This window comes from Amblyomma americanum, chromosome 1 (genome assembly GCF_052857255.1).
Source record: "Amblyomma americanum isolate KBUSLIRL-KWMA chromosome 1, ASM5285725v1, whole genome shotgun sequence".
NCBI lineage: Eukaryota > Metazoa > Arthropoda > Arachnida > Ixodida > Ixodidae > Amblyomma > Amblyomma americanum.
Window position 1 is genome coordinate 183,829,414 of NC_135497.1, and position 24,520 is coordinate 183,853,933.

At 48.1% G+C, this 24,520-nt stretch overlaps 1 protein-coding gene across 1 annotated transcript; it reads right to left on the reverse strand.

The window, feature by feature from the left end:
- Positions 1 to 2,305: 2,305 nt before the first annotated feature.
- Positions 2,306 to 23,822, reverse strand: LOC144094056 (uncharacterized). The gene is made up of 4 exons (XM_077627925.1): positions 23,604 to 23,822; positions 17,645 to 17,780; positions 6,260 to 6,307; positions 2,306 to 4,236 (listed from the first exon to the last, which is right to left on the reverse strand). The coding sequence occupies exons 2-4, from the start codon at positions 17,754 to 17,756 to the stop codon at positions 2,426 to 2,428; spliced, it is 1,971 nt and encodes a 656-aa protein (XP_077484051.1). The 5' UTR covers positions 17,757 to 17,780; positions 23,604 to 23,822; the 3' UTR covers positions 2,306 to 2,425.
- Positions 23,823 to 24,520: the final 698 nt, after the last annotated feature.

The window sequence follows — 24,520 nt, forward strand, 5'->3', positions numbered from 1 at the left end:
CGGCGCGGCGGCAGGTGCTATGTGGACTGCGGTTCTTTTCCACGGGATGATTTCAGGCTGCCGTTGGTAATGAGGCGTACATCTGCATCGCACAACCGACGGTGAGCAAATGTGTACAGCGGGTGTTGGAGGCAATTTGTAAAGTTAGTGCGCAGAAGAGGTGGATGCCGTCGTCAGCTGTGACACACCGCTACATATAAATAAGACACGCGTATGCGGGCAAAGCACTTTATTTTTCCCAGCAAATGGCACTTCATGGTCGTCTTCTGTTTCCCAAGGGGAAAGAAACAAACAGCCACTCGTCACATACTGCAACACCTCACCTTTTGGAATTTTTGTCATCGATCGAAAGAGCCGAACAACACAGACTTCAGCAAGTTGTCTTCGTCGATTTCGTTCCGTGCGCTCCTTGCAAGTTGCTCGGTAGTCACGTAGCCTTCACTGCATTCGTTGAAATTTTTCTGCGCACTTAGGTCAACCGCACGGTAGCTCTATTCCAGACGCCGCGCAAAAAAAAAACACAATAACGGCGTGAAACAGCTGCTTTCGTGCGAAGCGGCCCTTTTACTGCCGTCAGCACACCCCCGAGGCACCGAAAGTTACCCACCAGCCAATTTAATAGCACAATTTCGAACGCTTTTTGTTTTGCTTAATATTTTCAAACTTCAAACACAATGTTTGGGCAAAATAAAATATTAGTTATTTTCATCGTTGCCCATTTCTTATTTCCTTTTACAAAAAATTAAGCAGACGGTCCCTCGAATGCTCTCGGGGCGCTGCCCTGCTGTAATTGGCTGATTCCTCGTTGCGTCACGTGGTGACGTCTCATCGTTTCGTCATTTTGACGTCACTGTCAATAACTTGTGACAATTTGTCACAGTTGCGTAATCTGGCCCCAGAAGTCGATGGACAGCCTTCCCAGAGCTATAAAAAATGAAGCAACTATGGAAAAAAAATGGGGCTACATTACGTGGCTGGAAGAGAGCAGATTTGAGTACGGAACAAATTAGATATCCTAGCGACAGTGGCGTTAGGCGGAGGGCAGCAGGTATAGGAGGGGAGGGGAGCTATAGACCAGTAAGAAATGCACATGGCAGGACACGTAATGCAGGGAACAGGCAGTGGACGGTCCTTAAAGGTAACGGACTGTGTTCCAAGGGAAGGCAAGCTTAGCAAGGAGCGGCAGAAAATTAGATGCGTAGATAGTTTGCGGGTATGGGGTAGTCGCAGATAGCACAGGGCAGGATTAATAAAAGGCCCGTGCACAAGAGGACTTTGTTGATGATGTAGAGGATGCACCATATTTCGAAGTACTACATGTGCGGCAAGGCAACGCTAGAATGCATGGCATGCATAAGTGGAGGGCTCCGAATGAAGGCATTGACCTCGGGGTCGGTGTTTTTAAACGTAAATCGCAGCCTTCATGAGAAAGCGTTAAGATCCCCGTTCATCGGAAAGCCCGCGGTGTCGTCCAAGCAGCGTTTTGTCTAGAAAGTCAGGTCACGCGTATTTCTGGAATGAAAATGATTGAAAGGACTGCTGTTAATGTGAAATAACGGTCGGCGCATGTTTGCAAAGCCTGAACTTAACAGATTTATTTTATTTAAAGACAAGTTTAGTTTGTGGGGGTTCTATGGCGCCTGATGTTTGGTTTATGGTTTATTGGGGTGTAATGTCCCAAAGCGACTTAGGCTATGAGGGACGCAGTAGCGAAGGGCTCCGGAAATTTCGACCACCTGGGTTCTTGAGCGTGCACTGACATCGCACAGTACAGGGGCCTCTGGAATTTCGCCTCCATCGAAATTCGACCGCCGCGGCCGGGATCGAACCCGCGCCTTTCGGGTCAGCAGCAGAGAACCATAACCACTGCGCCACCACGGCGGCTCACCCAAAGAAAAGTTGTCAAATTTCGGCCGGCATTCGAACCCTCGACCCTTCGGTCGTCAGACAGGCACGATACATGTTAAGCCACGTAGGCACGATGACGTTTACCAGGGACAACGGAGGGGGTGATGTTTGTGTGGCGTTAGCTTATTTGGAAGACTGCGGTAATCTGAAGTGGACTAGAGGCGTGCTAATCAGCGAGATACTAATTGGAGTACCATCATGCGTGCCAACAGCAGTGTGGCAGAACTGCAACTGACCGAAAGTGTGGGCTCGCGTTCGGCAGCCAAACTTAGCCGCTATGCCACCAATTTGCGGCTGATACCAATAGAGCTTTTTGAAAATCCGGCGCCCGCACATGCCATCGCTCGACGGCACGCGATGCGTAGTTTATCGCAGCAACGCAAGAATAACAAAAAAGTAGGAGTCCGACATGCAGTTTAATTTTCCAACAGTCATGTGCACTTGGTAGCTACAAGAATAAAATGCAGCACAGAAATAAAAAAACTGCATGCACATTAAAAGCTTGTCACTTTGCCATTCAGTTCTTGGCCCGACGTGCTGGCTTCGGGCGCTGCTTCTTAGCTTTGGGTTCCTCGTCATGCTCAACGGAGTCACCAGTGGGACCATCCTGAGGTGGCGCAGACAGCTTTGCAGAAGACGCTGAAGAGTCAGGCTCTCCAGTGCCAGAGAAGTCGTCTTGGCGGGCGCTATTAGACTCGGCGGTTTTCTTAAGCCCCGTAAGCTTTTTTGAAGCAATTTTTTTGCCAGGTTCTTTTTTCATGCGGATCGTGTTCAAGGGCTCATCAGATTCACCAGATGTGTCTTCGCTCTCAGAGCTCTCTGTGCCGACATCCTGAGGTGGCACAGAGAGCTTTGAAATCTTTAACGCAGAAGACGCTGAAGAATCAAGCTCTCCAGTGCCAGAGAAGTCGTCTTGGCGGGCGGTATTAGACTCGGCGGTTTTCTTAAGCCCCATAAGCTTTTTTGAAGCAATTTTTTTGCCAGGTTCCTTTTTCATGTGGATCGTGCTCAAGGGTTCATCAGATTCGCCGGATGTGTCTTCGCTCTCGGAGGAAGAATTCCCACACTCTGCACGCTTTTCCGTTGCCGTGTTCTCACCTTTGCTCCCCTGCATGTTTTCTTCAACAGAATTTCCTATGTCGCCTAAGCGGACAGCGTCCTCAGCAAAGCCCTTGTCGCGTTGGGGTTCAGCGGCCGTGTTTTCTTCTTCACTCTGGAGTTCAGCGGCCGAGCTCTCATCTTCACTCTGGGGCTCAGCGGATGAGCTCTCACCATCACTTAGGGGCTCAGCGGACGAGTTCTCACCATCACTCTCGGGTTCAGCGACCGAGTTCTTGCCTTCACTCCGGGGTTCAGCGACCGAGGTCCCGTTTTCACTGGAGAGTTCCAAATCGAGAAACTTGTTCTCGTCATCGAAAGCTTTGTCCTTTACCCTTTTAGCTGGTACGCCTCTTCTCTTCCCCACCTTCACTTCTACGGCATTCCCCTCGTCTTCCTTCCCTTCTACGGCATTTTCCTCGTCTTCCTTCCCTTCTACGGCATTTTCCTCGTCTGCCTTCCCTTCTACGGCATTACCCTTCTCTACCGTGACTGCTGTGCCGCTTGACTTTAAAGATTTAGTTGCTGCGCCCCTGCTCTTTCCAGCTTTGGTTGCCGCGCCCCTGCTCTTTCCAGCTTTGGTTGCCGCGCCACTGCTCCTTCCAGCTTTAGCTGCTGCGCCAGTGCTCCTTCCAGCTTTAGCTGCTGCGCCAGTGCTCCTTCCAGCTTTAGCTGCTGCGCCAGGGCTCGTTCCAGCTTTAGCTGTTGAGCCAGTGCTCCTTCCAGCTCTGGCTGCTGCGCCAGTACTCCTTCCAGCTTTAGCGGCTGCGCCAGTGATCTTTTCATCTTTAGCTGCTACGCCAGTGCTCTTTCTGGCTTTAGCTTCTGCGCCAGTGCTCGCGGCCTTTTTTCCAGTCGTGTTTTTACTTTTAATGTCTGCTACAGCAGGCTTTGCATTTTCACCAGCCTTTTCCTCTAATCCGGGAGGCTTCCTTGCCTTGGTGCTTTTGGCTCGGCCCTCGGTGGCTACGGCTTCGCTACTCTTAGACTTCTTGGAGGCGGTCTTGGTAGATGGTCTCCGGTTTTTAGATCGATCCGACTCGGGTTGGGCGGCTGGAGCCGCAGCCCTCTCTTTACGTTTCGCCTTGGTCGCGAGCTTGACGCGTCCGCTCACGCCCTCCGCGGCCTCTGTTGCTTTCGTACGAACCAGTACTTTTTTTTCGATGGCCGATATGAAGGCCTTTTTGAAGCTTGTCTTGAAACGTGCTCCATACACGTCGGGGTACTTTCCTGTGGCAAAGTAAACACAGAAGGCAGTTTCAAAAGTTTGATCGCGCATGCATGCGCCGCACAGAACCATGCGCGCTGCCTCCACCAGCCGTTATTTTTACCGATGTACTATAAAGCGCTCCAAGAAAAGCCAGTTTTTAGCATATTTCACACCAGCAAAGCGAATTCACCTTAACCTAAACCGTAAAATGGAACTATTCCTTTAATGCACCAGCGGCTGCTGCCACTTTCACAGCATTACCCCACTAAAGGTGTGTGGTTCGAGAGGCGACAACCGAATAATCCGTGCCCAAGAACAGCTATCAGTGGTTTGGTGTCAATAAACTTTTAATCACGAAAGCAGCTTTACTGACATGAAGAAAGCGAAGAATAAAAGGCGCTGTGTGAGATATACAGAGTACGTAATTTTCGTCGCAGTTCTCGGAGGGAGGAATTGGCGGACTTTCAGCGCAGATGTGAATGAACAAGTACTGTGATTTTCATCTGAATACATTTCTTAAATACGTCACCAGCTTCGCAACAGACTGCTCGTCTTCGCCGCGATTTTGCTCATCCAGCCCACAAGATTTACGCTGAGCCTCGTAAAGGGACCCTGAGGGCTAGATGAAATGCGCCTGCATCAATAGATTGCCGCGTCGTAATAAGGCCACTTCCATTGAAAAAGGTTTAAGCTAGAAAGTATGAAGAATTGAAATGAAGGTGTCGCCACCATCGGCAGTTTTTGCGAGTAAACCGCGGTCACGTCGAGACAGTTCTTTAGCGCGCGGATCTAAGAGGCCAGGCTACACCGCCGTCCACTTTAGTGTTATATAATCACTGTGTCCAGTTCGGTTTCGAGGTAACGCACTTGAATCGAGTGGCGAGAAATTTTTACATCCAATTTTCTCTGAAATAAACGAGTCTTTCCGAACAATCACCTGCACAGACCGAGAGAGCCATAGGGTTGATTTTTACTAAGACCAAAAACTGGACGAAGTTATTCTCAATGTCCCTGCAATGCAGCTGAAACTTTCCCGCACGCACAGGCGCAGCCTAGAGTTTCTGTTCACACTGAAAATGCGTTTCATCTTTGTCATGCCAATGATGGAGAATTTATGACAAATTCTAACGCGCTTGACAATAAAATTTCGCCGCAAGGTTTCTCCTCCTGCACAAGCCTTTACCTGAAAGAAGCCATTTTCACGCTATGCAAAATTTTTACTTGTACGTGCAACCAGCATCTTGCACCGCCCGCATACGTTGCCGACGTGTTCATCAGGAGCGCATAGCATTTCAACAGGTATATTTATTTCTGCGTTAAGGCGGAGACATGGCAAGTTGGTACATCATACTTAAGGAAGAACAGCGCATAAAAACGGGACGAAAAAAAAACGACGGCGCAACGCGCTGACTAGCAACTCGTTTTCAATCCGCCAGAAGCGAAATATAGCTGGAAAAACATCTAACAAAATCGCAAAATATTAGACAACCCTGACAACTCCAGTTTAGGCCCCATAGGTGAGTAATGACGGGTACACCTACTAACTCTTTCAAGGGATACGCGAAGAGTAAACCGCCAGGCAGGGGCTATCCCCACTACCCGAAATATTCTGTTTATCATATGCAACAATGTCAATAGCGACATGTGCAGTCTATTGGAAAAAAAATGGGGGGGGGGGGGGGGGGTCCCGGCCTTGTACTTTTTTTAATACTTCAGTACATGGTACATGCCCATCTACACCTATGTGCGCAATTTTCTACATCTTTTGAGCTAGTAGGAAGAAACTCCAACCAATGTCCTACCAATGCGTGTTACGAATGCCTCTTATGATTTTACAGAACCCAAGCGGGTACGTGCGTACATAAATCAAGCTCTATTCTATGACATACTTCAGCCTTTCAATGAGTGCATTGCGCTGTGTCGTTTGCCCCACATCAAGCGCAGGTCACATGACAGCCATGCATGACTCATCACTTCCCACGTCGGTGCTTGCACAGAGAGACAAAGACACGGGCGTGAATATTGGCTTGAAATACAGCTTACCGAAAATGAAGTTTCGGATGAACGCAGCGCTCGCGCCTTTAGGGTCAGCTGCAAGAGAACAGCAAAAAGGAAATGAACAATCGGTACAGGTACGTCCATTCCCGTATCAATAAATGACAAACGTGACAAAAGAGGCATAGCTAGTATTATGCTGAAGCACTAAGGCAAGTACGTGCCGCGACAGTTCGCTGCGCGAATACGGTAGATTTGTTCGACTCCAATTTACGCGCGCGAATTTTCCACGCAGCTTACGCTCCGATCACCAGCTGAAAAGGTTCGAAAGAACATCGCAACACTCCTGCCGTGACAATCTATAGTACGAACCAAGGTACGAACACCCGAAGTCAAATGTTCGCGGACCGCTCAGCACACACACGCAGCTTCAGAGCAAAACGCTGCAGGGCACTCGCTATTCGCGAGCTGAACGCCCAGGTCGTGAGGAGACTAATGGCGCTGTACGATCACTTTGGTTCCGCAGTTGGTTCAACTTCTACTTTTTTCCGCACTAGCGGATGGTCGCATCACGCTATTGGCTGCTGTCCCGTGATGTAGCAGCGCACCGGCACCAGGCCACGCCTCCTCAGTAAGATGGCCGCCCGCGAAGCGGAGTGAAACCGGGCCTAGTCGGTGGTACCTCTGCCGAGAAACACATTGGCTGCGCGTGACTATTACGAGCGTTGACAGCGACTTCGAGCTTCACTGCGTGCAACACCGGCAAGCGGCAGTTTCCCCCAAGTTGTTTTGTCGTCGTCTATACTGAGTCGACCGAGCAGATACGCCAGACGTAACAGTGCCGGTGTCGCGAAGTGTTTATTTGGAGCCGTTTGTGACAGCTTCAAGTGTTCTTTATTCACGCGACATCTTCACGAACAGCAGAGAGAAGCAGCTACCCAGGATGAAGTTCCTGTGCATACAGCAAGCTTCACAGCGCAGTGACAAGAGTCTGTGTAGTGAAAGTGATTGCAGTCGGGACGGGTGCTTTTGCGTCAGTCAGTGATATCGCCTGCAAGTATAATTACGTTTGAAAAGCTTGCTACGCACGCCTTGTTTGCCGAGTGCTGAAATGAACCAGGCTACAGCCGATCCTGGTTCGGGTGCACGCGTGTGTGCTGAGTTTGAGAACTGCCGTGAGTGCGACGTGACGAAGTGCTTACCAACTTCGAGCTCTGCAGCGAGTCGCATTAGTTGCAGCGGTTGCAGTGATCGCGAGCACAAGGCGTCGTGCTGCGGCGTATCCATCACCGATATCGATCGTAGTTCGTGTGTACTGCGTTAAGCGTGGCCCGCATAGAGCGTTTTTCCGGGCGATTCGTCGGCGTCGACGGCAGAGGAGCGTTTTTGTTTTTTTTTGCCGCAGGAGAGGACGTTTTTGTCAAATCGCGTTATGGCGGAACAGATAAAATCGCCGACGCCGGGAGAGGGCAGCGACAGAGGGCCAATGAGATCCGGGGCGGGCGTCACGTGATTCTGGACGGGGCCGCGCCGGTGAACCCGGCTACAATTACCCGGCCGAAGGAGACTCTCTCGCATGGTGGATGCGTGCTCGCGAGCATTTCGCGCGCGACTGCCAGCGGCTTCACTTCGCTTCGCTTCCTGCGCATCCGTCTGCTTTCAGTATGAATGGGGGCGCGCGCATCGCACAACTGGGCAGCAAAAATAAAAATGCCGCTCGGCTACTGACCATGCAGGAGTGAATTCGTCGGCGCCGGCGTCGGGCGCGCGACGCGATTTCGCCGGCAAAAAACGCTCCATGCGGGCCACGCTTTAGACAACCGCCGTGAGTGCAACGAGACCATTCTGAAATATGTGTTTTGCGTATGCGAAACGACCTCGGCTGCACAGCCGTTGGGCTGTTTTCTGCCGGGACTACAGAAGCTTCGCCAGCATTCTGTGGCATTGTGCTCCATGAAGTGCAATTTGCGACTATGAGTGGCCGGATTACGATGGTATGCCGGCGGCACTGTGAAATCTGTGTGAAAACATCGGTGTACATAGCAGCTCTCACCTATGGAGAGTTTTTTATTTCCTGCTGGCTGTGCGGGCCCATATCTGAAGTAAATATTTGCGTAACAAATTGAATGAATCCAGCTTCCCCTGCATGTGATATCATGGTCTGAGCCGAAGCATTAGTGTTAAGTTTGGGTTGTAACATATCACCAGATCAGGAACACACATGTACAAACAAAAACCATTGTCACAACTCATTCACCGGTGTTTCACGATGCAGAAGTCTCTAATATGGGCCCACTAGTGCAGCTCTTTTTCATGAGCATTTCATTTTATCTGATGACAAAAAAAGACCAACATCAAAATTCATAATCAACCACAACAGATGCTTAAGCTTCTCAAAAAAAGTAACCCATATACAGTTGTGCCTTATTAATATGACCACTTTGGTTCTGGATCAGAACTGTTCATACGGAGTTTTCCATAATAGTGAATCGTGATGAAAAATGAAACATTTTCAGTGAACTGCTGTGATTACAATTTATTTTTTGCTTAGCAGCATGCAGTGAAGTTGCATTTCAGACAAATGCTTGCAATATTAAGTCCATTATCATGGTTACCATGGCTATTGGTAAAACGCAGCGATCTCGAAGTACTCCGTGAGCCATGACAATCAGGATAAAAACTGTACTCTTAATAAGCACCTGATCCCATATTTATTGTTGCTTTCACTACACTGCTGTCTCCGAGGTGCTCAACAACTTGGCTTTATTGGTGTCGAACACAGGTTAACTAGCGCTTCCTAAGTAAGCTCTACCAGCTTGTGTGAGATATTCTCGAAGCCTTTAGAAGCATATGTCATCAATGAACATGCATCTGCCGAGTTTATTTACCTGTGACTGCCTGCAGTGAACATTATTTGCCTGCTGGATGAAGACGATGGTGGGCCTGTGGGAATTGGTCACAAATGTAGATTGCTTCCTAGAATTCTTTCGCCTTCCTTGCATTTGCTGCATTTCTAAATTTCTTTGCCTGAATGTAGATGCTTGTTTGCACCTTCCACAATGCTCAGCTATAAGTTTTCATAGACACACATATGTTCACATTTGGTTTTGGTTTATGGTGTTTAACGTCCCAAAGCGACTCAGGCTATGAGGGACGCCGTAGTGAAGGGCACCGGAAATTTCGACCACCTGGGGTTCTTTTACGTGCACTGACATCGCACAGCATACGGGCCTCTAGAATTTTGCCTCCATCGAAATTCGACCACCGCATCTGTTCACATTTGTCGTACGGTCGTGACAGGGCCACATTTGTGCATATTGCCAAAACCACGTTAACAAGGTTTATTTTGATTTTTAAAAACGTGTTTTGCGCTAATGCACTGTGGTTGGCCCTGCAATGCTGACATTAAGCCGTTTCTGAAAGCCCTACAGTGCCGGTGCAGCCATCGACCTGTCAAGATTGAGATCACATTTAATTTCAACCCATTTCCTTACTGCTTGAATTGTATTTGAAGATTCCCAGCTTTACACTTGTGCTGAGTTCTCCTCGGGGCTAACATGCTTTAACTCGAGTAGTTTTTGTTCTTGCCATGTGCTCTGTTTAAAAAAAAACATTAAATTAGTGTTGCAAGTAAACATCTGTGAGATTATAACAAAAAGGTTACACAGACAGCGAGCGGCCTAATTAATTTGTGCAGTGAACAAAGTGTGCCAGGAAATTAGTCGCCGAGCCTTTCAGTGCCATTTATTTTGACACCAGAAAGGGAAGTGCTTCGTCAGTCAGAAAGTGCAAGCGGAGACAGTCGGCGTGCCTGGCAGTTCAATGTTTAACGAAAACTGCACGCTACGCTGCAAGTGGTATGAGGGCAATTCCAGGGTGCAACAGCCATATGATTCAGTCTGTATTTGTCGCCAAACACTTCTAACAGTCCTTGCACTATGTTATAGTATCTGGTTACCACAGTCCAGACGTTCGCATTTCAGTCTATATTACACGACAAAAATATGCCGGTCCCAATTGGCTTTGTGCATTTCAGCTCTGTCATTTGTCCAAACAGCTAGTTTCCATGCTAAGGCATGCGTGATTTGATCAAGTTTCATCCCAAAGAAACTGTCCATAATTCAAGCCATCATATCACAGGGTGGATATTAACGAGGATTTGCTGCATACAGCAGAATGTAGTAAATGTTTTAGTTCTGATAATATCACAAGCACCAAATCATCGCACCATTTCTATGACTAGCATGGGTACCTAATCGTGAAAAACACTATATACTCTCACACACTGCTAAACTGTTGTAGCCCATTAAATTGTCTCTTCCTGATCGGTACGCTTTTTGAAAAGCATTCCTGTGATAGCCAACTTTTAGTTCTTCGTGACGTACACTTGCTCCTTAGTCTCTTTGAGAAAGCATGCGGTAAAATCCTTTATAAAATAATTTCTTGCATCGTACTGTTCCGTGTGGGATTTAAGTGATCCTAGGTAGTTAACAGCACTTAGCCCATGCTAACTCTTGGTCATCCTGCCTTTTTTTGGAATCTCGAGCAAACTCAAAGGTGTTGTACTTGGCCCTTCCCTTTTTCTTACATTCATTAATGACATTCCTTTCACTTGATGGGAATAATGCGCTACACACGGAGAAAAACCGACAGCTGAAACGACGGACACAGGACAAGCTCCACCCTTCCCCCATGCCCCCCATTGCGCAAATCCCAAATGTTCACCTTACTTTGAACAGACTACAATTTTATCTCGTGCAAGGGACAAGAAAAAAAGAAGCCTTTGAGATACGGGAAGCCGGTGAAGATGAGTGCGTAAGCACACCCTCGGTGTTGTTATCAAGTGAGGAGTTAGATCTAATCAAGAAACGAAGGAGCGTGGGACACAGCCGGTGGCAACGAATTTGTTTTGAACATGTGCATGAAATGCATTTATGTGCCCTCGTACCAGGATAGATTTTAGTTGTTAGTGCACACCTGTCCTGTGTCCGCCGTTTTTAGTTGTCTGTTCATGTCTGTGTGCAGCACGTTATTCCCATTAAATGTGCAACCAACTAGCCCACATTGTTGCCTTGCTTCCTTCCACTGTTTCATTTAACTAGTCTTCATTGATTGCTGTATGGTCTGCCATCCCACTATCAATATCAACATTCCAACCCTCCAGAACAACCGTCTGCGTGCTCGGGAATGCCCTGTTTGGCAATGTTAAAAGGACTACATTAACAGTTTTTGCTGTCAGCGATACCTGTCTACTGCGAGCTGATGTGTCAGTATTTGCTTTCTGCTTGTATCCTACACTGTTTCAAGCGAAGCAAAGCGGAGATTTCGATCGTGTGATGTGGTTAAAATGCTAGGCGCATGTGTTTACTCGTGTGACTTTTATGTGCGTGTGTCGTTTGATCCTTATCCTCATCTGGAATGCCAAGCCAGGTATGTTATGGGGCCAGCATTTACAATGTTTATAAAATGGTGCCTCCTCCTCCTCCTCCTCTACAATAAAGCTAAATTCCACATATAGTTCTATTGTCATGAATGGAGTCAGGTTACAGCTGCTGTGAATTTTGCGTGTGAATGTGATTTTCTTACATTGACGGCAGTGAAACACATGGAAAGGCACAAACCTCTACTCAATTTTAACTCAGTCATACAGTTGCTGTTTCCTTTACCTTTGTAACAAGAGTTTTCATATAAGGCCCTAAGGAGGATTATCATTTTGGTGCATTATTTTGAAAAAAGAGGCCACAAAACAAGACATTTGTTTGCCTAATACATGCAGCCCTTCTAGGACTGTTTAAGTTCACATACACTCATTGTATGAAGCCGAAAAGTAGGCATAGCCTAGGCAAAGATCTTCAAGCAGTTAAGTTTATGACTAAGTCATTTTCACATAAGGTATGCCTAAAGAGAACTTTGCCAGTTTGAAAACTAAACTGGCAGTGAAATAAGCTTTGCTTTGCAGAAGATTGTGCTAATAACAGCTAGCACGGTCAAAAATTTTATACATGACAAGTTGTGCAGAAAATGCTCACATTTATTGGCTGTTTTTGGAACCAGAATCACTGTTACGATCACTTTTTTTCTGCCCAGAAAAGGTCTTAAACATTACTGCGAAGCTATATGAGAGGATATACGTATTTATGCCCTGCACACACTTATATGCTTATTTTTTATTTCATTGTGTTTTTCAAGGACGCAGCTTTCACATTGTAAATATATTTCTACAAATTCTGCTTGAGACAACCACTCTGCATGGTCAGTGCATCCTGTTTCCCTGAATATATGAAGTATTCTTTCCCAACCTCAACCAGGAGCCGTCCAGATGTAAGCCAGTTTACCAACTCCCACATCATGTTATGTTTACACTGAAGGAAAAGACATGTATGACCTTTTACTAAGTACTAATCAACCACTTTGTTTTCGTTCACATGGGCACTTTCAGAATTTTTTGCAGTTGTACAGTTAACGTGCCAGCTTGTTTCTGCATGTGTCGCCATTGACTGGCTCTGAGCACAATTCTCCAGGCTTGTTTGCACTGCTGCATTCTAGCTTGTGCAATTGTCATTGCAATATGAGCTAAGGAATTGCTAAAATAAAACTGGTCGCCCGCTGTCTCTGCAGAGAACAAAGTTGTGCATTTCAGCGCAGTGATAGATGGCTTAGCCCCTTTGTCACCACACTGTGCTATTTCAATTTTGCCTTTTCTAACGGACCGAACAACATTACAGAGAGAAAGCAGTACTGTTGCACGGTCACTCTTCTGTGAAATGCACAACTGCTGCAGTTACATCTGATTTTACATATTCCAAATTACTGGGAATGATATAATTTTCTTGTATATTTGGGTTCGTGTTCGACGGCATAGTACTAAAATATGGAATTTTTAATACATGCACAATTCAGATACACAATACATATATTGACTAATAAATAAGTGTATTTTACAATAACAGTTAATTGGGGAGACAGCAAGGAGGCCTGTTTACTTGACATTGTTACTGTCAACTAAAGTGTGCATGAATTAATGGAAAAGATACAAAATAAAGGCAATTAAAATACATGTATAAAGACTGCAGTGTGCTAGTTTGAATAACTGATGATTTAACCTCTGTCTGGTCTCAGCTATGTGAATTTCCCTGTCATAATGACAAACGATCGAATATGTACTGCTAACCTATAGCTTGTTCTAGTCCCATATCCTTGGCTCCGAGAATTCGTGATACGAATCGCGTCGTCGTTCTGAAATCGTTATTGCATGTTAGGGTATAGTGTAACTTTCAATGAGGGCTCTCTTCAAATGTTAGGAGGCAAAAACCTTAGATCGTGGTTGGAACGGAGGCATATATGGGTGGTCTTCAGCGGAGGAGGAGGAGGAATAAACATTTTATTAAAATAGCAGACAGGTTCTTGCGGGTGAAGCCCCTATTCCAGGGCCCCACTGGCTCTAGCGGCTCGTTCGGCTGGGTGCAAGGTTGCCTGCTGGCTTCCCAGGTCCTGCCGGGCGAGTCGCGCCTCCCACGACCTTTCAAGTTCGTTGCGTGTGACGAGGGATGAGTTTCCCTCTGCTGGTCTTTGTTTGCAATACCAAGTGATAAGTTTGAGGGTTGGTGTGTCGCCGTACCAAGGACAGCAGTCATCGTATTAGGACGGGTGTATTTTGCCGAGTGTGTGTACGTTGGGATATGTGTTGGTTTGTAGGAGTCTCCAGTCCCTAGATTGTCAGCGTGTAAGTTTAGGATGGGGTTGTGCCATTGTCTGCCTGGCGCGTCTCTGGCTGTCGAGGATATCTTGCGGCAGCGTAGGTGTGAGGTATTCCTCCCAGGTCGATTTGTCCGCGTCTCAGAAAATTAGTCCTAGAGCCAGGCGGTCCGCCCGTTCGTTCCCTGTACACCTTCGTGAGCGGGCACCATGTGATGTGATCTTCTCGAAGGCTGGTTCCTAGTATGCCTAGGACGCTCCGAGGGAGGACGCCTCTGATAAACAATCGGCAAGCTTCTTGCGAATCCGTGAGAACACGTGAAGATTGCCCCTTGCCCTCTGCCGCTCGTATGACTAGTGCTATGGCTGCCGCTTAGGCCACGGCCATGCTCTTGGTGCGGATTGTCGCCGACGCGATTGCTCGGTTCCCTCTAGTGACAACCGTAGCAAATGCTCTCAGCCTCAAGGGGTAGGGAGTTGCGTCTGTGTAGTGAGTGTTTGGGTCGTTGCGTAACCGTTCGAGTGCCACCGCTCTCGCTCGTCTGCGGCCGGCGTTAAACATGGGGTGCATGTTCTTGGGTATTGGGTCCACGTGTATGCGTTCCCTGTCTCGTCTGGGTATTTGGTGTGTCTCCTCCACGCAGAATTGGGGTGTCCAGGGGTAGTGAAGTCTCTGTAGTAAAGCTCTACCTTGGGTTGTCGAGTCGAGTTTCTCTCTGCGCGATCAAGACTGCTGCGTCATGTTCATCGTATGCAATGTAAATACCCAGACTCTCCAGACGCTCTGTGCCAGTGCAGTCAGGGAGGCCCAGTGCAGCTTTGTAGGCAGTGCGTATGAGTACGTTGGCCTGCTCTGCTTCACATCTGCGTGAAAGCTGGTATCGCAGAGCGTACGTAATGCGGCTGATGACGAAGGCTTGTACCAGTCTCCTAGTGTCGTCCTCCTTCATGCCGTCCTTACTGCGGGCGATTCTTACGAGTCTCGATACACTCCTGGCCGTGTGTTTGAGTGTTTAGCGTTGACGATACGCTGCCCGTCTCCTGAATTAGCATGTCTAGCACCCCGAGCTCCTTGTTTGACCTGGCTTCTGTTGATCCCCAGGTTGAGGATGGGGGAGCGCGTCTGCTGAGTGTTTTTAGGTCTAATTTGTATAAATTCCGATTTTTCCGGTCTTCAGCGGAGTCTAGCCAACTAGCAGTCGAACGAGTTGTGTCGCGATCGCGGTGTGATGCCTGTTATCACTTTCTGAAGTAGAAATAGCGCAAACGTTAATCGTTTCCCGCAGCGCTGTTTTAGAACCTCGCCTGCGGTGTTGCAAAATTTGTTGCAACTTCGTTCGTGGACGTCAGAATCGGCCGCGCCAAGATTCATGGCTATCACAGCCGATCGCGGTTTTACCTGCTACGAAAAATCTCACTGCTAAACATGTCTCGGGTGAGCCACCATATCGATGTGTGTGTATTCGTACGGCAAGATATTTTCGTGTTTTGCTACGGCACATGCCTGTGCTGCCGCACGGGCGGCACTGACGAGCGCGCCAATCAGAACGCCGGAGTCGTCCGCTCGGTCGCATGCAGCAAACTTGATCGTACAACACCTCATCCGCAACGCACCCTCACGCGGCCGTGCGCATGGCCGCAAGGACGCGTGCGTATGCGGAAAAAAAGTGATCGTACAGCGCCCGTGACTCGCATATTCGACTTCGGACGCGCCTACGAAGTGAGGGCGCAACCGCAGTTTGCTCGGGCTTGAGCTGGAAAAACAAAGCTATTGCACTTGAAAATGTGAACGATAGTCAGGGTAGAACAGTCGTTCGCCGGTGTGCAGGTAACACGTGTATTTACGTAAATCGCCGATAGCGAGTTATCAGGAGGAATAAAAACCACCGAGCCAGAGCGTACTGCGCCTTGCACTTCGCTGGCCGAGAGTGCATCCGGTCTGCGCTTACTGCGAGTGTCCCGAGAACGACCGTCTACCGCCGGCAGATCCGGTGCGCGAGAAAAAGGCGCAGGCACCGGCAATGTCTGGTCCCGTGGGAAGGTTAGAAAACGACTTGTGTCGAGTCCCGATTTCTGCTGGTGACTATATATACACGCGTGCACTGCTTCTAGTAAGCCCCGGGGCTACAGTGAGGCGGTGCTTCTTTCCACGCTACAAAAAAAAAATACCAGGAAGCAGCACTTCCGACGTTCTGTCTGATTTGATTATGGGGTTTTAACGTCCCAAAGCGACTCAGGCTATGATAAAGCTGAATGGCGCAAGGGAACGAACACAGGAAGACACATAGACATAAAGAGCGCCTAAATAATAAAGCGCATAAATAATAAAAAATTTATAATAAAGTTGTAAAGTGGCCCTGTGTCTTCCTGTGTTCGTTCCCTTGCGTCATTCAACTTTATGATGAACCAACTAGCCCAACAGCAAGTACTTCTGTCAGGCTATGAGGGACTCCGTAGTGAAGGGCTCCAGAACTTTACACCACCGGGGGTTCTTTAACGTGCACTGACATCGCACAGTACACGGGCCTCTAGAATTTCGCCTCCATCGAAATTCGATCGCCGCGGCTGGGATCGAACCCGCGTCTTTCGGGCCAGCAGCCAAGCGCCATAACCACTCAGCCACCACGGCGGCCCCCGACGTTCTGTCTACCGGAAGTTTTGGAATCGGGAAGGATAAAGGCAGAACAATGAATACAAATATCGAGAATAGCTGGCTCTCGAAGTTAAATCGCTTAGCTTGCCACGATGACCTCTGCCAAACCGCGACTGCAACAAAACAGTTTGCTTGATCCAGCCAACTGGATAAAGCGTATCGATACCCTTCATCGACATCTGAAATTCAATGCGACGCACATAAGGATAAAATCGTTTGCCTTCACAATGGCCTCGCTTGCGCTGAAATATCGCTCAGTGTTGGCTATCTGCAAACGCACAGCGTGCCGCTGCCTTGTTTGTAACGCTTGATTCGTTCGTCTAAAAACGCAGTTGCTTACAGGCGCCTGGAAGACGGACTGTGGCGCCTCAAACACTTGAGCTCGACGAGCCTCCTCGCGTTCACAGCGTTTAACTGTATTTAAAGGGGCACTGAAAAGAAATGGAAGTCTTGTACCTACAGACATCGTCGTGGCCCATTATTCGCAGGTGAGAATTACCGCAGAGGATCCCCGAGGCCAGGTTACAGTCACGTTTGCCAAAAGCAGTGATCACAGAGTCCCTTTTGGTCTCGAAGACAAATTTGAGAGTAGTGGGAAAATACGTGCGGTGTCTGCTGCCAAACAAACGGCATCACTGCCACAGAAGAGCCACAGAACAGGTTCTGGTTTGGTTTATGGGTGTTTAACGTCCCAAAGCGACCCAGGCTATGAGAGACGCCGTAGTGAAGGGCTCCGGGAAATTCGACCACCTGGGGTTCTTTAACGTGCACTGACACCGCACAGTACACTGGCCTCTAGAATTTCGCCTCCATCGAAATTCGACCGCCGCGGCCGGGATCGAACCCGCGTCTTTCGGGCTGGCAGCCGAGAGCCATAACCACTCAGTCACCGCGGCGGCGGCGGCACAGAACAGGTTCCAGCCGAGAAAAAAAGTGATTATGTTGCCCTCAGTGCCCATATATAGAAGAGTATGATGGAGCTTTGCAATTCAGCCGAGCAAGTATCATTGCACAATGTATTGAAGAACAATCCATTATTTCACATTTAAGTGCAAACTAGGCAGACAAAGAGGGCGCGCACTCACCGCAGTTGTTAACAGCATCTACGATCTTGTCGATCATCTTAGGCGTCTTCCTGCTGGTTGCCGCCTTTTGGTCGGTGGAGGACTGCTCCTCTTCAGACGAATCACTGTCCATGTCCCGGATACGCTTCCTGGGAGCCTGCAGTAGCGGTATCAAAGTTCTTTTGTCTCCGATTGACAGAGGTACATGCCAGGATACGAGCTCACGCAAACAAAAATGCCAACACAACTGTTGGACGCATCATGGCGCCAACAGTGACAAATTGAAATACCAAAAGAAGGAAGCTGGAGCTCGCGTGTGGCTCGCAGAAACCTGGAACAACACGAGGCTGAAGACTCGGCGATACTCGAATACAGGCAAAAGCAGTGTAGCTGTGTAGCTATTCACTATTTCCTATACTGCCTTGCTACTATATTTATTTTACCTTCTTATAGCCAGTAAAAATAGCTGTAGCTTTCTACGAAACTGGCAAGCTATTACTAGCTTTTTCGCAACTTTTCGCGAGCCTATTGAAGAGCTTTGTGAAACGTCCAAGACGTGGACTCTAGTGCTAACAGACAGCATGCTGCAAAAATGCGCGACTTAGGCTTAGCCTAATAATGAAGTGAAGTGTCTTCTAAATGCGTGAGGAGCACTGTTTGAAGAGGAGGTCAGACATAAGAGGTGTTCGATCGCTCATAAAGGATGAGCTTGTCACGGCCGCCAGTCCATGTCTGGCTCGAGGAATTAGTGTTGCTGGAATGTGTAGCGTACGTTTCCTGAATTTTATAGCCTCAGAATCTTAGTACGGTTCATACCATTATGCCTCTGGCAGAGTATTCGAGCTGTGCCTACACACTGTAGTATACCGAGAGCTGTGGGTGACACGAAGGCGGGCTGACTATCTTTAAAGGCAATTCGATTATACCAAAGGAAAAACCTATCACCGGCACACAGCACACGGGCGCCTTAGCGTTTTTCCTCCATAAAAACGCAGCCGCGGCGGCTGCGTTTTTATGGAGGAAAAACGCTAAGGCGCTCGTGTGCTGTGCGATGTCAGTGCACGTTAAAGATCCCCAGGTTTTCGAAATTATTCCGGAGCCCTCCACTACGGCACCTCTTCTTCCTTTCTTCTTTCACTCCCTCCTTTATCCCTTCCCTTACGGCGCGGTTCAGGTGTCCAACGATATATGAGACAGATACTGCGCCATTTCCTTTCCCCCCAAAACCAATTATTATTATTATATCTTGTGTGCACGGAAAATGGCAGGACTACGCAAACGTGCGCATGTAGCGCCCTGAAGAAAATTTGTCCAAGATAATCACAAGACTGTCTCCGGCTATAGAGAGCTCAGAAACGCTATATGCCACCTCATCTTTTCGTGCGAAAGGCTGTAAATGTGGAGGCGTACGAGCGGCACTGGTTAATGTACTTCGAGTCCAAAGATTCCGTTTACTGTTTCATGGGCAAACTATTTTCTATTTCAAGCAACACCAGTGATCTCACCCCGCAAGGCTTTTCTGATTGGAAAAGAGCAGAAGAAAAGGTTTGCGCACAGGAAAATAGCGTCGAGCAGCTGAACTGCGTGGCAGCAAGGCTCGCCAGCTCTAACTCGAGCAGCACAATTGACAAGGAGCTGGTTAAGCATCTTGTCACAGAGACCGCTCACTGGACAGAGGTGTTGAAGCGCGTAGTCGTTGTAGTTAAACTTCTAGCTGAGCGCAACCTAGCGTTTAGGGGCAGTGAGATTTTTGGTTCAGCGAGAAATGGCAATTATATGGGAGTGCTTGAGGCCATTGCCAAGTTTAATCCCTTTCTAGAAGAGCACATAAAACGCTACGGGAACAAAGGAAAAGGTCACCCATCGTATCTGTCAAAAACCATTTGTGATGAATTTATTGAGCATATGGCAAAGGCTGCCAAGGAACATCTCGTTGAAGTGAAACGCGCAAAAAAAATTATTCTCTAATTGTTAATTCGACTCCAGACGCTACTCACGTTGATCAGCTGTCAGTTGTTTTACGATACTATTTAAATGAGAAAGTGTACGAACGCTTTCTTGGAATTGTTCCAATCTAATCGCATACCGGCTTGTATCTTTTCGATACCGCGATGTCCCTCTTGACGACCAATGGCATCTCAAGTGATGATTGTAGGGGCCAAGCTTATGATAATGCGAGTAATATGTCAAGAAAATACAAAGGACTACAAGCTAAAATGAAACACCTGAACGAATTGGCAGTCTACGTCCCGTGTGCTGGTCATTCACTAAACTTAGTTGGCGTGTGTAGCGTTGACAGTTGCCTTGAGGCAGTCAAATTTTTTCACTGTAATTCAGAGACTATGTGTCCTTTGCTGCCTCACCTAAGCGATGGAGGTATCGTTTGGACAGCATGGGCGGAACTGGCCAGCAGCTTGTTTTGAAAAGTATCTGAGACCAGGTGGTCAAGACACGCTGAATCATATAAGGCCATTCTGAAAAATTTCAATGTAGTCTTGTGTTGCCTTGAAGCTATATCATAGAACTAGGAAGAAAACGGTGATGAAGAAACTAGAGACTGCTTTCATGGCGATTTTCTGGAGAGAAATCTTGGAGCGCTTTGATAAAACGAGCGTAGCACTTCAGAAACATGGCCTAGACATTTCAACTGCTGTAGACCTGCTGAGCTCTCTAGAAGGCTAATTCTTTGCGACCTCTCGTTGATGTCTTCGAAGAGAGCACGCACGCTAAGTACCTATCAATGTTATGAGGATGAGGGCAAACGCATCGTTTTGAGTAAGCACCCGGACGGAAAAAGCGACAGCGCGCTACGAGGTAGAAAAAAGTTTGTCGTAGAGACCTACAATGTTAAACTTGACAGTCTAGTCTGTGCTTCGCGAGTGCGAAAGGCTGCCTACACTGAACCCTGCGAAAGGTTCGGATTCTTAAAATTACTGACAGAAGTTGGGAGCGAGGCCTCTCTGGCAAAGCAGGAAGCTGGTGAGAACCTACAAAAATGATTTGTAGCCAGCATTTTCCGCTGAAATCGTTCGGTTTGCGAACTTTCTGCACAACTCTGTGTGCCAGGACGCCCGCCCCTGAAAATAATGAAGTTGCTGCATGAAAGAAAGCTGATTTATGAGTTTCCGAACCTTTCTAATGCTTTGCAAATGTGCTTAGCATACCCGTGGCAAACCGTGAGACCGAACGATCGTTTTCCAAGCTGTCGCTGATAAAAAATCGGCCTTCGTTCGATCCTCCTTGACGACAAGGTGAACTCGCTTGCTATCATGTCCATTGAAAGTGACCTCCTCCGCGATCTATCCTTCGAACAGACTATATCTGATTTCGCCAAAGCGAAGACGCGACACATGCCACTGACCCGCCGCGGTGGCTCAGTGGTTAGGGCGCTCGACTACTGATCCGGAGTTCCCGGGTTCGAACCCGACCGCGGCGGCTGCGTTTTTATGGAGGAAAAACGCTAAGGCGCCCGTGTGCTGTGCGATGTCAGTGGACGTTAAAGATCCCCAGGTGGTCGAAATTATTTCGGAGCCCTCCACTACGGCACCTCTCCCTTTCTTCTTTCACTCCCTCCTTCATCCCTTCCCTTACGGCGCGGTTCAGGTGTCCAAGGATATGCGAGACAGATACTGCGCCATTTCCTTTCCCTCAAAACCAATTTATTACTATTATTTATTAAAGATGCCATTTTAAAAGAGGGCTGTTTGCGCTATACGTGAATAGTTCCAATAAATTCGTTGTGTCGCCTCCCAGCCGCCACGTTGCCAATGAAACGCTGAGCAGTGTAAGATATACAAATCTTCGTTGTTCGTCTCTTGTTTGTTCATGTGATATTTAGCGTGCTTATAAAGAACTGTATGCTTGTTGTTTTTGATAGTGCCACGTTTATTTGGTGTCGTCCTTGCATGTCTTACCTTTAACGAAAACATTTTGAAATAAAGTTGGTAATTTTCATCTGTATTCTAGTGCATTTTATGGTGTTTGTATTGCCTTAAGTATAGTATATATCTATTGCATATTTATAGAGTAACGTGTATGACGATTACTGCAGTCTGATACTGAATTTTAATAAAGAATGTTTTGGATACAACCATGCGTCTCCTCACTGGATTACACTTAGTGATGCAAACAAAGCCTAGCTTCAGAAGGATCGATATCTGAGCTGTGTTGTCTTTTCTACGTTCTTGTCCGTCTTGAGTGCACTAAACTTTTCCTTAAAGCCTAGCTTTTACTGAAAACAGAATGCAGATTAATCGCAAACTGAACATGTGTGTTGGTGTTTACAACAGCACGCGTTTCAAGCAAGGTTGGTTGGTTGGTTTTTTCGGGAAAGGAAATGGCGCAGTATTTGTCTCACATATTGGCGGACACCTGAACCGCGCCGTAAGGGATGGGATGAAAGAGGGAGCGAAAGTAGAAAGGGAGAAAGGGGTGCCGTAGTGCAGGGCTCCGAAAAATCGCGTTTCAAGCAAGTTTTATTGTTTCCCTTATAATAATAATCTTAATAATAATAATAATAATAACGTTGATCGCACTTCGTTCTTTTTAATTTCGTGGAATTAAAATGAAACATGGCATGTTTCCAGTAGCGTAGCAGACATGGGGGAGGGGGGGGGGGGTCAGTATAGGGAAAGGGGGCCTGCATGCGCATTAGCCCAGGGCCTCCATTTTTCTTAATCCGGCCCTGCATGGCGATGCGCCTTTGGGCGCTTCATCGCTTTTGCCCGCCACCGAAACGCTGTGTCCGGCTGTGCACGGCGCGCATAGCAATTCGCGACTAGTGGTGGTTGAAAAAAATATAACAAAACGCTTGCTTACTGACCAATCAAGTTTCAAACCACGAAACACATCTCTCCTTCGCTCTAGACGCCTGTGAACAACGAAACAATGATATGCTTTTACATAGTTATGACCACTCGTTTACGCACACGCACGCAGTTCGTCAACAATCCTGCACGCATCGTGACCCCTTGGGGCGCCGTAGTGGAAGGCTATAGGTAAATCTCGACCACCTGGGGTTCTTTAACGTGCACTACATCGCATAGTATACGGGCGTTTTTGTATTTCTCCTCCATCTGAGTGCGACCGACGCGGCTGAGGTTCGACCCCGCGAGGCTCCATGACCGAATGCTATAGCCACTGAGTCATTGCAGGGGATAGTTACTGAAAAAAAAAAAGCCCTTCGCTAAAGTAGTCCTCTATGCAGTCGAATAGGCGTGCCATGGACGCTGGTGCGCGGCTATCAAATCAACCCTCGAGAAAGCGCCAGTCATGCTCACCATGAAATACGTAGGCACTGCGACACCTGCTGCCAACGAAATGGTACCTTCAGAAGAGTATACAGTTGAAAAAGAACGCTATATAAAAGACGCAGGGCCAGGAAAAGCTATTTCTCCCAACCGTCTCGGAGCCTGCTACGGTGGATAAGAGCACGTAGGAAAAGTACAATTGCTTTCTGTCAGCGAAATTAGATTACAGAAAGACGCGTACGAAAATGCTCGGAACAATGCTTCGTTCATCTGGCGAAACTCCCCAAAACGAGTACAGCGCCGCAAGGCTTAAAGCTATAAAAATAGATGAAGACAGGTAAGGTGACGGGTTACCGTATAGCAACCCGCGCTAAGCAGTCGATATCAGAGCGCCAGTCAGCGGTTGGCGGCGTTTGGCGTCCGAGCGGAAAAACTAAAAACAAGCACGCCCACCAGCGCGAAAGAACAGACTCGGTGAATAATCAACTCGCGCAACGCTTGACCCTTTCCTTCAAGGCCGCCTCTGCCACGGCCGAAGTTCAAACGAGCAAAACAAACGCGGCACACGGTGTCTACCAGAAGGCACCTGGCAGCAGTAAGGTTGCCTAATTCAGACTTCGGTTTCCCTCGCTGCTCTCGAATGAGGCACGGCGAGCGGCTATGCGGTGCTATGTGGTAATGCGTAGGCCTACGTCGGCGCTTCCAGTAGGGCGAAAAGAAAACCCACTTACCAAGAGGCCTAAGGGATAGCACCCTACTCGCAGAGGGTCAGTTCCAACGGTTCCGCTGCTCGCGGAAGGTCAAGCCCGAGAGTGCCGGCGTTCACTCAAGGTCAGCCCGAGAGGCCCGGTGCTCGTGTGGATAGCTGTCCAAGTAGACCGATCTCGCAGTGCTGTCCCCTCGCGGCAGCAGGCCAGCTCCGACTGAGCTGCAGGGTCCGGCTGCGTGCACGCGAGCCCGAACGCGCATATGGAACGCGCATTGTGCTCTTCCTCCTTGATTCACAGTGGCGCCCTCTAGGTGGCGTACGCAGCTGTGCAGTGTGACCTGCACTTTTTCCCGTCGCACGCAGTGAAGCGCAAGGGCCTCCCACTTGCGTTTTTTCCGTTGTTCATTTTTACATCTTATACTAAACCGAAAAGTAGGAAGACAAAATGAAGGGGCATTTTGACGGACACTTTTTTTTTTCTTTTCTCGAAAAAAAAAAATGGCTTATGAAGGTTTGACGTCCTAAAACGACTCTGGCTAGGTGGGACGCGGTAGTGAAAGGCTTCGGAATTTTTGCCCTCCTGAGGTTGTTTAATGTGCACTGACATCGCACAGCACACGGGTCTCTAGAATTTCTCCTCCATTGGAATGCGACCGGCGTGGCCGGGATCGAACCCGCGTCTTTCGGATCAGCAGCCGAGCGCTATAACCACTTAGCCACGGCGGCGGCTCTCGGAAAAGAAATTGCGACCTGACTCGTGCACAGCCTTTCCGTTGTTTTGCAACGGAGAGGATATAGACCTCCTTCATGTTTGCAAACAAACGAGGTGGCGCTCCAGTCGCTAGCGGGCTCGCTGTAGGCAAAAGGCCAGGGAGTGGCGTCGCGGAAAGGCGTTGAGCGCGGGGTATCAGTGCTTATAGGCGCGTTGTCAGTTTCTGC

What these genes read in the sequence shown, in the direction of transcription:
- LOC144094056 (XM_077627925.1), bottom strand. Translation starts at nt 17,756, where the DNA reads ATGGACAGTGATTCGTCTGAAGAGGAGCAGTCCTCCACCGACCAAAAG. An exon ending in AGATGCTGTTAACAACTGCG is followed by an intron (nt 6,308 to 17,644) that starts GTGAGTGCGCGC and finishes GTTCTCTTGCAG; the next exon opens with CTGACCCTAAAGGCGCGAGC. An exon ending in CATCCGAAACTTCATTTTCG is followed by an intron (nt 4,237 to 6,259) that starts GTAAGCTGTATT and finishes ACTTTGCCACAG; the next exon opens with GAAAGTACCCCGACGTGTAT.